This window comes from Siniperca chuatsi, linkage group LG12, assembly GCF_020085105.1.
Source record: "Siniperca chuatsi isolate FFG_IHB_CAS linkage group LG12, ASM2008510v1, whole genome shotgun sequence".
Classification (NCBI taxonomy): Eukaryota; Metazoa; Chordata; class Actinopteri; order Centrarchiformes; family Sinipercidae; genus Siniperca; species Siniperca chuatsi.
Genome location: NC_058053.1, coordinates 28,085,798 through 28,100,011, shown reverse-complemented (window position 1 = coordinate 28,100,011; position 14,214 = coordinate 28,085,798). Strand labels below are relative to the sequence as shown.

The 14,214-nt window shown below is 41.7% G+C and overlaps 1 protein-coding gene across 13 annotated transcripts in view; it reads left to right on the top strand.

Annotated features, from left to right (window-relative positions):
- Nucleotides 1-14,214, top strand: part of LOC122885134 (MAGUK p55 subfamily member 4-like) — a 31,410-nt gene that overhangs the window by 4,240 nt on the left and 12,956 nt on the right. For 4 of the 13 annotated variants that reach the window (XR_006380053.1, XM_044215835.1, XM_044215836.1 and 1 more), the window contains exons 2-13: nt 74-139; nt 1,319-1,440; nt 1,521-1,598; nt 2,918-3,001; nt 3,075-3,206; nt 4,522-4,828; nt 6,373-7,346; nt 9,557-9,638; nt 9,761-9,846; nt 10,081-10,152; nt 11,978-12,174; nt 13,920-13,978. Coding sequence is in view for 5 of the 13 variants with exons in the window: in XM_044215835.1 (XP_044071770.1) it covers nt 118-139; nt 1,319-1,440; nt 1,521-1,598; nt 2,918-3,001; nt 3,075-3,206; nt 4,522-4,828; nt 6,373-7,346; nt 9,557-9,638; nt 9,761-9,846; nt 10,081-10,152; nt 11,978-12,174; nt 13,920-13,978 (2,215 nt within the window). In the remaining 8 variants the exon portion in view is untranslated. Of the gene's footprint in view, nt 1-73; nt 140-1,318; nt 1,441-1,520; nt 1,599-2,917; nt 3,002-3,074; nt 3,207-4,521; nt 4,829-6,372; nt 7,696-9,556; nt 9,639-9,760; nt 9,847-10,080; nt 10,181-11,977; nt 12,175-13,919; nt 14,045-14,214 lie in introns of those variants that run through there. The other 9 variants (XR_006380056.1, XR_006380055.1, XR_006380057.1 and 6 more) reach the window with 7 other exon arrangements.

The following is a 14,214-nucleotide window of genomic DNA, read 5'->3' as shown; positions in this document are numbered from 1 at the left end:
GTTTTTAAATGTCGTTCAGTGTGTCAGGTTATGAGACCGTTGCCTCAGAGCTGTTTTTTATTTCTATTTTCAGTGGAATAAGTCTTTTTTCCTCTGTGGCGAGTCTGGACAGTCACCATGAGACAAGCCATGGAGGATGGTGAGAAACACACACACACACACACACACACACACACACATCATATATCTGACCTTCACTGACTGCGTTCATTGTTTTCTGTCTTACTTGAGTTAAGTCTTAACCCTGAACTCGAGTCTAAATCCGGACCTGGGCTTGATTTCCATTTAATTTATTAGTGTCTCTCTGCGGGGGGGGGGCTCCTCGTGTTAATCCCAAACACGTCTGCTCAGGAGAAACCTCCAGCCTCAAACATCCGCGGTGATATTACAATATTTAATATATTGGAATCTGGTGTTTAACATTGTGAGGCTTCGGCTTCTTACGTCTTTCACTTCTTTGTGGCAGCGTTTATCATATTTGATACACCTACATTTATATTACATGAATTGCTCCCCTTTATCTGCGTAGAATCTCACTGTTCATCTATGAGTTCACCTGACATCATGCACGACACGACAACCCTGCAAACATTTTCTGAGACACATCTGAGGAAATAACCTTGAGACGGCACAGTTTGATTAAATCTTAATCCTTCGCTGCCCCGTAGGGAAGCGAAGAAAAGCCTCCAGCCGTGCTCATTACACTCCAGAAAACAAAAAAATGCAACTTGCAGCTGTTCTTAGATCATTACTGTTAGTGGGGTGACCTGAGGAAAATAAAACATATTCAGCGTGTTAGCATGTTGTGTTTGCAAAACTTAAAATAAAGTCGGGAATTCAGTCTTTGGTTTTAGAGGCATCCTGTGATTAGCTGAAGAGGACAAGGGGACAGTCTGAACTGTTTCTGGGTCTGGATGAAAAGTCAGGGGATCACCAGAGTCACTCATCCTCTGAGGAGCATGAACGTTTCACGGCAGTCCATCCAGTAGTTGTTGAGACCAGAGTGTGTGACCGACCACCTGACTGACTGACTGATGGCTAAAAACTGAGCTAAAAAGTGGAAATTCATGAGATCACGAAAGTTTTGACCCTGATATTTTCATGGTTTTTGAAAATATTCTGCATGAATTTCCCCCAAATACTGGTTTGTGTGACACATTAACGTTGATCGTTACCAGAAATATTGCTTCCTGACACATCGCTGCTCGAGTGTTGGACCGACATCCATCTGTAAAGCCAATTTCTTTCTGCATTTTTCATTGTGTTGTTTCTCTGTGTGTGTGTGTGTGTGTGTGTGTGTGTGTGTGTGTGTGTGCAGGTTTAAGTGAAGTGCTGTCCAGTGTGATGGAGGACGTCGGTCTCGCTGTCCGCAGAAACATTAGCGGCGCTCAGCTCCTGCAGGAACTGCTGAGTGCACCGTGGCTGCGCGCTCTGCTGAAGGTACGGCCCGGCTCGACAGCCCTGCACGCGCACCACGAAGCTGTCGAGCAATGGCGTCATTTCCTGTTTTGTCTCTGCAGATGCACGAGCGCCTGTTGCAGTTCCAGAGGTTGACACCCAGCCCCTTTCTGCCTTATGCCTCAGGACTCTCACATGAGGTTAAAGCACACACACACACACACACATTAGATAAGGTTAGCAGACTTGCTAATGTATCTTGTGCACACTAGGATTAGCATCACTCTCCTCTCACCATATTCTACCCATGTGTTCAGAAGCTGTCAGTTAGATTAAATGTTGTAACTCTTAAATGTGAGGCGCTGTTCAGTCTGTGTTCACTGGGGGCGTCATGATACACCCCGCTGTGGTTAAGCTGCTCTTTCTCTTTAATTTATTCTAACAATATAAAAACACAATGACCTAACAGTGGAAATACGAGCCACACACTGATGTCCAGCATTTCTTGTTCAAATGTCGTCATTTTCCATCAGTAGGAGAGAAAGAAGGGCAATGCAGCAAACGCGACTTCAGAAATGTCTCAGGATGTAGCCGAACAACACCGCGGATCAGCGACTCGAACACAAAGTCTTTGTCTTAAACGCGAGGGCGTAGATTTGGTTTTAACTTTGTAGGGACTTCTTTTGTCGGGTGGGTAATGTGCACAGTTCTGTGTGTGTGCTCTACAACTCATTTTCTCTTCCATGTGCACAGATAGCATATATATTTTATTTGTTATTCATAAAAATCTGAGACTAAAATTAATAATTACAAATGTACGTAGGATAGAGTTTCACAATACATTTTTCAAGAAAGTAAATGGAGAATAACCTGTAGCTAATGCAGCATGTGTGCTTCTCTGTAACTCAAAGCTTCCTGCGGCTAATAAAATGGTTCTCAAACATCAACATTACCTTTCAAACATCTCAGAAACTTCCACTTGTATTTAGTTTTTAATCAGCTCATGACCTTAAAGTCAGGTATTCCACTGTGACGTCAGAGCTCACCTGTCCGCTGATCAGGTGATGCATGACATTCACAAACAAGCGTAGTACAGCGAGGTTGCCAGATCATCAGGTCAGGTCTCCCCCCGTATCTCTTCATCAATATAGAGCCCACTTTGTGCAGAAAACACACAAACCTGGCAGCTTATGAGTAACACTGTGTGGAGTTTAAACGCCTAGATCTGTAAAAATATCTGTAGGGACAAGTTGGCCCCGCCCTGACATCAGTAGGGACATGTCCCAGATCTACACCTATATGCTTGAATGTAAATACTGCAGTTTTCTCCTCTGAGAAGCCGGCCCGGACGTTCCTCCTGCTTTTAAAAGCAAACCAGCTTCACCTGCTGATTATAAGTCACACCGATGTCCCTGCAGCCAGTTTCAGGAAAACAGCCTGACAGTTCAAATCTCTTATACTGTCTTTAGAGCGAGTGGTGGCATCTGTACTCCTGTCTGTCTTTCTGTCTGTCCATCAGATCATGGCTGCAGTACAGAAGGTCCACCGTCCCTCGGCTGAAGCTCGAGAGCTCCACAGCCTCCTCAGCTCGCCGCACGTCCAGGTCTGTGCACTCATTTAGTCTTGCATGACTCAGATTTGATGCTCTGTTACAACACCTGTTACCCGTCTCTCAGGCCCTCCTGTCAGCCCACGACAGCGTAGCCCGGTCAGACTACGGACCTGTTTTACCCCCTCTGCCCGATGAGTTGCCTGAGGACGAGGAGGCCATGAGGATCATTTGTCTGGTGAAGAACAACCAGCCGCTGGTGAGACAGAAGCATTTTTTTTATTTCCCAGTTTAGTTTACTCTACAGTTTAGTTCTATAAGGAAACACTGATTCATTTGTTCACATGAAGCCCCAATGAGTAGAATGTGTGTGATTGTAGTTTCTTAGTAGTAGTAAATTGTTCTAACGGTATAAGCTTTTGTTTGGAGGGAAGTGAAGCTCTCCTGGTGTAACTGTCGTTGTCAGTGTCCCGGGGTTGATCAATGGGCTGCAGTGGCGTCTCTGACTGCTACGGTGTCGAGGAGTAGCCCAAATCTGACAAAAAGGGTCTTTAAGGATGTCTGTTATTTGCAATTTCCTCTAAATCTACAAGAGAAGTTATAAAATGCTAAAACCGGTCAAACCTGAAAACATTACGTTATTTATTCTTCCTTATTCCAAAGGAGGAATTTTTCTGTTTGTCAGTGGAGCATTCAAGACCAATACTCTCTCTGAAGTAACAGTTTGTTGATCTATAACTAATATCTGAACCTTGTCTCCTGGAAATCCCATTGATATTCTACTAACTACTACTGAACGTATCTGCGACATTTTCACTGATTAAACTAAACACTAGATTAAACAGCGAGATATAACGTGTTAATCAGTGAGTTTTAGAGCTGCTGGTGGGTGGATTTTGCTACCTTTGGACAGAGCCGGGCTAGCTGCTTCCCCTGTTTCCAGTCTTTATGCTAAGCTAAGCTAACCGGCTGCTGTTGAGCTTCATATTTACCGTCTCATCTAACTCTGGGCAGGTAAGCAAATAAGCATATTTCCTAAGTTGTGAAACTATTGCTTTAACCAAAGGGTTTTTGTTGCCTGAACAGAACCACACGCAGGACTCAGGATGTGGACCCTGGTCTCCGGTGCTAAAGTCCTCTGCTTCTACACATTTACTTGTGTGCATACATGTAGAACTTCCTACACTACATAAAACATAGTCCTGGCAGCAATTACATTTCCCTACAAAATCTAATCCTCAAAACAAATCAGTAGTATATAAACAGAATTTCTAGGAGGCAGGGTTGAATAATTGATCGCACTGACCAGTTAGAATCTATTCAATTCAATTTTCAATTCAACTGGGCCGGGAAACAGATGTTAACATTGCCAAAGCATGTGTGAAACATGTCATCAGTCATTGTAGTAATCTGGCTGGGGGCTGAAAGAATGAAGCCTCAGCAGCCCACCAAGTAACCATTAGGTCATTGATCAATCACTGCCTTACAGATATTCGTTTTAATTTCAAGCTGTGAGAAAAGATCTTCCTTTTTAAACCATAAACATTTCAGTTTTTTATCTTTTGTTCACCAAGAATGGAGAAGAGCGCAGAGGAATTGTAGGAGACGGAGTAGGAGTGATTCGCAGTCGCTGGAGCAGCCTTCATCGCCTCACGTTGGAGCGTCTCGTCCCTGTGAGGAGGGCGTGGTCGGGGGAGGAGCTTAGAGCAACTGAAAGTGAAGCCAGGCCTTTGCCCCTCCCCAGGGGAGCACAGTCTCGTCCCTTCCTCCCCCGCTATGAGTCAACAGGAAGCTGCTGTTTGTGTCCGCAAACTGCAGAGCTTTGGAAGAAAGGGCTCAACCAATCAGCTCCCTCTGTCTTTAGTCCCGCCCCCTGCACTGGTAAGAGGAGGAAGACAGTCAATCTATCCAATCACCAATCATCTGTCTCTTTTTTCATTCAGTCATTCTTTGTCCGATCCAATCACCGAAGGAGCGACAGTGAAGAACAGTTTCTCAGAATCGCTCCTGAAGTTGTTTGAAGATTAAATGAAGAGAAATAACCGCCGACACACAACTGTACATCAGTACAGTCTCAGTCGCAAAGTTCAAATACAAAATACAGAAAATAGAACTACTTTTTAATGTGTATAGGAAAATGTTATACTTGACTAAGCTGGCTCGGTTTAATATGCTAAAAATAAGACACCAAAATTAATAAAAAGCATAAATCTCACAATATTTCCCAACATCTCAATAGGCTGTAAACAAACATAAACACTTTTAAAATAGCTAATTCGATTCAGCTGCATGACATAACCTACTCATCCAATTACATCATTAACACTTCCTGTGTTAGCACTGCGTCTTGCATCTATTGTGCATATTGCACACATTGCGTTGATGCTGAAAACATGAAATTTATCTTCTCTTCCACTTTCCAACTCACCTTTCGGCTACACCGCCTGTTAACACGTTTGTAATGTCACCCAGTGTAGGGAAATACACAGTACCATCAACGGTTGTAACAGTTGTAATATGAACACATCTCTTGTATATAGCTACGATTTCAGAAATGTTATACAGGGATTAAATGAATAAATCCACGATTTGCATTAATGCAGCTTGTTTTTCCATAACTTCATGCTTGGGGAAGTTAGTGAATTCAAAGTTTGATTTATTGACCTATCAAAAACAATCATATCATATCACCAATATCACAAATCACAAATTTGCTTTGAGGGGTTTTACAATCTGTACAGCATACTCTGTCCTTAGACCCTCGATTCGGATAAGGAAAAACTCCCCCCCCCCCAAAAAACCCTTTAATGGGAAAACATAGTTGATGAAGAGCAGCAGAGGAAGGATCCCTCTTCAGGACAGACAGGAAATAGATGTTGTGTGTACAGAATAGACCAAAATAGAAAATTACAGTATGGACAATCAGGATTAAAAATAGATTAAAGCTCCTCTAAAGAGATAGGAGTGATTTCCTAACGGTAAGGGTTAGGAAAGTTGATAAAATGCTCCTAGTCCTAAAAGTAGGACTGATTCCTGTCCATCCTATCTGAGGTGTTTGATAAATACAGGCCCAGTATTTAATACTTTCTGTCCATCCCTTCATTCATTCATTCATCCATTTCTGCATTTGCCCATTCCTTTGTCCAAAAGTCCGTCTTTTGATCCATCCAGCAAATGTGTTGGAAGGCGACAAACATTTCGTCTATCAGTTCATCCATTGTGTATCTTGCAACTCACAAACTTACTATCATCCTCACCATCCCTCAGTCATCACAAAGTCAAAAGAAATCTTACCATCATTCTGCTCCTTTTTTAGTTTTTCCTGCATTGCCGTTCCTTTTCAACAATGTGTATTTCACGTTAATGTTGGCACTGATTTTGCCAACTTTCTTTGTTGTCTTCTTCTTCCGCCTCCCTACATGGAGGTTCATTTTCAGAGAAACCTAAACACAACGAGAGAGAAGGTGCCTCTACTGGAGGGAGCAGTGATGACTACGCCTACCCTCCTCCTCCAGTCCCAGCTTACAGTCTCAGCCTTCCCAACTCCCCCGTCCTATACAAAAAGAGGGCTACAGGGGGACACTCAAGGAACATCCCTACACCCGGCAGAACCCCCACTTGTACTGGGATGAACCCTCTTAGAGCCCACACAGCACCTTCTAGTCCAGCGGCTCATCCCTCCACTCGGCAGCAGGGGGTTAGCACTCTCCCCACCCCTGGCAGGCAACGTGGGTGTCAAACTGGATCTCATAACAAACGCCAAGAAGAGCCTCTAAATCATCCCTTGATGGTCCAGTACTCTGCTGCTCCTCGTCACAATGGATGCCAGAACCAACCAAAACAGACAAGAAAAGAGCAGCAACAACAAAAACTCCGTCAACATCCTCAGCCTCCTGAGTTCACCAAACAATGCAGCGTGGAGGAGCTCAGGTCCACTGTTCAGACGGTGGCCAGCAGTATTGAGCATGGCACTCAGGACATTCGCCATCTTGGCCAGAAGATGACGGCAGCGACAGATATGATCACAGATAGCGTGGAAGAGAACGCCCAGGCGCTCAACCTGCTGGCTGAGGTGGTTGACAAGCTCCAGGGGCTCATTGTGGCCAGCAAACACCCCGAGTTGTCACCTCCACGCAGGCCGAAACAGCGCCTTCCTCCCCCTCCTCCTCCAAGGGTCTCCTCAATGTCTCCCAAAGTGGTCCGCAAACCTCCCACACCCTACCCACGCCGCCTCTCGTTTTCCTCTTCTTCTTGCTCCTCATCCTCTTCGTCCACATCTGTCAGTTCCTGTGTGGATGGTTTTGCAACATCTAGGAGTCCAAAACGAATGAACGGAGGCTCCAAAAGGACGGTTGTGACCTTTGGTGCCACCCACAGGGCAAGTGGTAGTATTGGACAGGTGAGGCTCAACAATGGAACGGTTTCTAGAGCTTCTCTGGAGGACCAACAAGACTGTAACAACACAGGCTGCTTGACAACCAAGAAGAAGAAAAAGAATAAATAGGCTAAATCCAAACTGTCTTCCATTTGTCTGCTCTGGCATTGAAAATGGACTCTGAAACTGACTAAAATACAACTAGTTCTTTTTATTCTAATGTAGATCTACATCAGCAATTGGATCCCAATTATTAGTTTAAGTTTAACCATTTACCAGAAGCAGACTGATATCAATTCTTGGACAACACTTGTTAGTTGTTTTTTCATCTCTGGATTTATCACTCGAAGGGGGAAAAAACAAATATTTAAAGGTACAAAAAATTTCATTTTCTCAACCTACATCTCCCATTTCATCCAGCTATCCTTAAAATTGTGACCCTCGTCATCGTCGCTCTTTCATTCTTTGGAGTTTCTCTTGTCACACAGTCTGCCCATAAGTTAAGGCTGGTACAAAAATCCAAATGGAAATATATTATAATACACTACTCACATTCAATCAATACACATGGTCAAGATGAGCGCTTAGTCTAAGCCTTTTTATTTTGCAGAAATGACAGTTATCTTAATTTGTCTTTAATTAGTTAAAGGAAGTCTAGGCCTATTAGATCATTGAGTGGCTTAATGACACATCAATGGGACAGTAGTTGCTTAGTGACAGAGCAAGGTAAATTTGGGTGTCATCTGCATAATTATGATGCAAAGGGGACCTCCACTGATTTTCCACCTCAGTGTGTGTTTCCAGGTGTTGGGGAGTGCTACTGCATATGTGAAACAAGTAGTATAAAGTCTTTAGTGTCTCCAGAGGGAGCTGTAAAAAGTCTGATAAATGTCCTCAAGTGATGTCACTTGAGTCAGCGTTGGTTGGGGCTGAAGACGACAAGTTTGTAAATGAAATAATCTGGTGGTGTGGAGTTAGAAAGACTTGAGCAAATTATTGACTGTCAAAAGGTCCAGCCCAGTCTCTCTAATATCATTACAAGCTGTAATGAGAGCAGAGCTGTGGTGGTACTTAGCCACTGTGCTAGCAGCGATGTGTCACGAAGCAATATTTTTAGTAACGAACAATATTAATGTGTCACCCAAACTAGTATTGCATTACAAGTATATGCAGAATTTTTTTTTAAATTACCACTCATGTTTTGTTCAGACATTCATGCTCCCCTCAGGATGAACTGTAATAACTCTGCTGATCCTCTGACTTTCCATCTAGCGCCACCATCAGGTCGACATGTTAATGTGTCCAACACTTTGGTTCATGGCCAAATGCCTGCAGAACTGATGACGCTCCCATCAGCCTCAGCTGTACTTTGTGTTTTGTGCTAATTAGCTAATGTTAGCATGCTAACACAGTAAACGAAGAACATGGTAAACAATATAACTACTAAACATCAACATGTTAGCATGCTGATAGTTTTGTTTACTCAATGCTGATATTCTGTTGTCTTTGCTTATAAACTTATGAGGAGCACATGAAGGCAAAAGGTCTTTTTTTATTTTTTTTTTTTGCTTTGATTTGATTGGCTGACTGAGAGTGTGTATGGTGGCCAATAGGGACCAAGACTAGGCATGAACTAAAGACTGTATATAACCAAAGTGTTCCACTTCTGGCTGTGACCTTTAAAGCTAGGGTAACTTTAGAGAAACCAGCAAGAGACAGCAGATTTTGAACTCCCACCCCCTCCCTTCAGGCCTCCAAAGCCACTCCTCCAAAACACATTTTCATGTCCAATGAGTGCGCGGGCAGAGAGCGCAGGTAGGTAGGTAGGTAGGCAGGTAGGTACAGTAGGCCAGCCAATCATTTCATTCAGACCAAATTAAATGATTGGTTGGACTTATCACAGGCCTGCAACAGCCAGAGATACCAGATTTTTTTCTAAATTTTTTTCAGAGCATTTGATTTATTGTTTGCTGTCGGGATGTAAAGAAAATTTCAACAAATATAACAAAAAAGGATTCTGAAATACATTACCTATCCTAGCTTTAACGGATATCAGCTCACGGTTTAAGGACTTCCGTCATCAGATGCTTTCATCCGATCCTCCATTTGTATCCCTTCCCAATTTACATTCCCATCTGTTTCCCCTCTATTTATACGAAAGATGGTAGTTACTGCTACTGTAGCCATTGAAGGTTGTTAAATCTGGAGTAACTGTCTGTCTGTCTGTCTTATAGGGGGCGACTATAAGGAGGGACGAGGAGACGGGAGAGATCTACATCGCCAGGGTGATTCATGGAGGACTGGCCGACCGCAGCGGTGAGATAAAACTGTATTAACTATATATGTGTGTGTGTGTGCATATGTGTGTATAGAAGGTACAATACCCGAGATCCAAATGATGTATTAAACGTGTGTGTGTGTGTGTGTGTGTGTCCCAGGACTCCTCCATCCTGGTGATCTGTTAGTGGAGGTGAACGGAAATCCTGTGGTGGGTCTGGAGCCAGAACAGGTCATCCAGATACTGGTAGGTCACCTGAAAAATAAATAAATAAAAATCACTAAATAAATATTTCTAGTGGTGACACAAAACAATATTAAGCACATTTAAGAAAGATACGTAAATATAAAATAGCTAATTTTGTTTGCAAAGTGTTTGTGGGATTTCAAGTTGTGTGGTGACCGCAGGTGTTCGTACTTGTGATCTGAATATTAAGACGATTTATCAGTTATTTACTAGTTGTGTTTTTCTTCCTGTCAGATCAATTCCCGGGGAACTATCCTGTTTAAAGTCATTCCAAATGCAGCTCAGAGCAGCAGCAGCCAGACGTCGGTAAGAAACATCCACCAAACATCCTCAGGTGAAGGATTCTGTCTCTCTACTGCCCTCTCATAATGATATCACAACTAAATACATCTTGAATCACATAAAAATGTAAAAATTTAGGAGCTGCCAGTATCTCGTTATGAGTAATACATATACTGGAAACTTAATGTGCAAAATTCTATTTAAAGGTAACACCTATCTTAAAAAATACTCGTTTAAACTGGCAACCTATCTCCTCAACGCAAAGACATCTATTTACTATTAAAATATAGCAATTATGCTACTATAGGCTAGTATATCACTTTGGTGTTTAGTGCATCTTATTTTGGCTACAGCAGCTTTAAAGAAACAGTTCATCAGTTTTGGAAATAAACTTACCGGTATTCGCTTTCTTGCCGCGAGTTAGATGATGATCGATACCACTCTCATATCTGTCTCTTAAATATGAAGCTGCAGCCAACAGCAGGTTAGCTTAGCTTAGCATAAAGACTGGAAACAGGGGGAAACAGCTAGCCTGGCTCTGGCCAAATGTAACAAAATCCACCTACCAGCTCCTCTAAAGTTCACTGATTAACACGTCGTATGTTGTTTGTTTAATCTGTACAAAAAAGTGTAAAAACTAGAATTTGTGGTTTCATTGACAACAGATCGTAATTGTGGTCTGGAGCCACAATTTATTTATAGAAAACGGACGAACAAGAAGAATGTATACTTGTGAAAAACACAGAGGAGGGTTTATATTTAGTATTGATCTTATAAACTGACACTTTGCAAAAAGACAGCGCTGCTTCTCTTATTCTCTACATTCCTCAGAGTCTCAACTGCTGCCTGACAAGTTTTTGGAGTTCAATGTTTCCTAAACTAATAATTAGTGATTTTAGACGTATCAGAAATAATATCAGAGCGTTGACATTGTCAGTCTTTACAAGTACTTTGGTCCAGTGTTTGAAAACCAGCTAAAGTGGGATGTAAACACTAAGCGAGATCAGCAAAGAGTTCAGTGAAGAAACAGTCTTGACAGTATTGTTGAGATCAAAGATTATTGGAGTGAAAAGGGACGAAATCAATAATTTAACTCACCTGGGCACATTTTAGCAAGCGTGTTCTCACTGCTGCCGTCAAGGCATCACTTGCATTGTTTTACAGCGGTGGAAGAAGTATTCAAGTAATTGACTTAAGTAAAAGAAGTGACAGCACACGATAGAAATTAAAGGTAAAAGTCCTGAATTCAAAATGTCACTTAAGTGAAAGTAAAACAGAAAGTACATTTTGTATCATCAGCAATATCTACTCAAAGTATCAAAAGTATTCGTTTGTCAGAATGGTTTGTGTCAGTGTTATATCATTAAATTACTGGAGAATTATTATTGATGTTTTAACATGTAAACAGCATTTTAATTAAGTAGCCAGTTGAGGTGGAGCTCATTTTAAATGCTTTATGTACGTTTGAGTGGTTAAATCTCAAACATCAAGCATCATATTCTATACACTGATAACATGTTTGTGAAATCTTGATCTGAAAAGTAACTTCAGCTGTGAAATAACTGTAGTGGCGTAGAAGTTTAAAGTAGCATGAAATCAAAATACTGAAATAAAGTACCACTGTCATTTTAGCTTTGTGTTTTCTATTCTCCTGGTTTTTTTGAGTGTGTGTTTGTTGACCTGGGTGGCTGCATGCAGTTGCCCCTGGAGGGATCAATAAAGTTGTATTTAAAATGATTACAGTCTTTAATAAATGTCTCTAGAAATCAGTTTTGTGGGCAGATGTTTAAACTGGCATTTGGAAGATTTCTTTTAATAAGTTCCTCTAATCCCTCTCTCTGTCTGTCAGGTGTATATGAAGGCGATGGTGGACTACTGCCCCCTGCAGGACTCCTCCATCCCCTGTCCGAATGCAGGAATGGCATTCAGCAGAGGAGACCTGCTGGAGGTGGTCGACCAGTCGGACGGACAGTGGTGGCAGGCCAGGAAGCTGCCCTGTACTGTGTCCTGCGCGGGTCTGATTCCCTCTGCCAGCATGCTGAAGAGGTGATGCCTCTCACAGGCTGCAGTTAGTTTAGATCCTCCCAGTGAAGATCTGCTGCAGAGACCCAGTTTAACACCTGACACTGTGAACTTAAAGGAGCCGTAAGCGACAGTCACTGCCACTAAATGTCACAAAACAAATGCCCACTACTGTGCACCAGACTCCATTGAAAAATCATCAGTTTACCTTGCAGATCATCATAAAGCACACTTCATTCAAACTGGACAGAAACAAAATAAAACTCACCAAAACGGTCACTGTTCCAGCATTCACCCACTCTGGTTTGGTCGCAATCAGCCCTTGATTCACCGCGTTTGATAAAATTCTGGCTCGAGCTACAATGGCTGCTGTTTTTGTTTTTGCCACCGACAGGCTCAGGTTGTTGTTCCAAGTGTCTGACAACATTATTAAAGATCCAGCCGTTATATCACTCTCACCCGCCACAAGACTCCATTGAAAAAAACAATAATTTTAGCTTGCAGACCATCACAAAAACACACTACATTCAAACTGGACAGAAACAAAATAGGACTCACCAAAACCGTCTCTGTTAGTCTTTCCACTGTTCCCTCAGTCACCAGCTCTGGTTTGGTCGAAGTTAATCCTTAATTCACGGAGTTGAATTCACCGGCTGTATGATCAAAGCACAGAGAGGCTGCGTTAACAACACAGCCTGGTGTGACGTCATCCTCTGCTCAATATAATACAAATATCATATACTGTGGTGATATAACAAAATAGCTCCATGTCAAATTCACAGATTTCCAGCTTTAACATTTCAGCATGTTCGATTAATTGAGTTAAATAATCCATCGCTGCGAACGTCTTGTCAAACTTGTGTTTTCATTTCATGGCAACGCACCTGTAAGTCTGTGGTGACATTTCTTGGTCCCGAGTTTTGTCTCTAAGGCATCACTTCCTCAGTGCAGGCTGTCCTAGCCATCTGATTGGTGGAGCTGGCAGGAAGCTGTAAAAACTGCTCCGAAGGAAAACAGAAACTACCCTTCTCTCAACGACAAGAAGCGTTGAGAAAGCTGAATGTTATGGATAAAATAACTGACCGCTGGTGACAATATGAAATACTGTAGTCTTTGATGTTAAATCTATACATGTTGTGTTTGTTGTGATTGGAGAAGCTATAATATTGTCTTGCTTTAAGTCTCTGTGTCTGTCGCTGTGACCGATTTAGTCATAACGTGTTAATCATTTCTATACCTACATGTTCAATTCTAGATGTTTTCTCTGTTTTATTTATTGTTCTATATATATTTTATCATTTATTAAGGCATGCTGTTAAGACATTTTTGTGTGAAAAATGAATGTTAAACTTGAGAATATTGAAAGTGTGAGAAACGGTAATCACGCTTTAGTTACCATGAGTGGGTGTTATAACGTTTTCAGTGAACATTTTGCAACAGTTCTGTAGGGCTATTATTTTAATTATTGATTATTATAAATCTGTAAATTAGTATTAAGTTTCCCAGAATCCAAGATGATGTCTTCAGATGTGTTGTTCTGTCTGACCAACCGTCCAAAACCCATTTTAATTAAGAGATACGAGATTAACTTATATTTATCACATATGACAAATGAAAGCAGAAAAATCCAAACTTCTGAGAATCTGGAACCAGCAGATTTCTGGCATTTCTCCTTGAAAAGCCACACAGGCATCATTTGAAGTAGCTAAACTGTCTGTTTTCTAGTGTTTTCGGTTCATTTATCATCTCCCTCTCTTCTCTCTCTGCAGTAAACAGAGGGAACAGTGGTGGTGTCAGCCATTACAGGTGCATACCTGCATCAGACCCTGTGAGGACTCATCATTATTATCACTAACCTGAATGTGCATTGGTGTGAATCTACAGTTATTGACTGGTACAGCTATTTATAGAAATAGTTTATATGCATGCAGAGCAATAATAAAAAGAGAGAATATAGATGTGACAGGATGTTATATTACATTATCAGGCACTAATTAAAACATGCAACACAGGCGCACAATACAAGATGCAAAGCAATGAAATGGGAAATATTAATTTTAATAG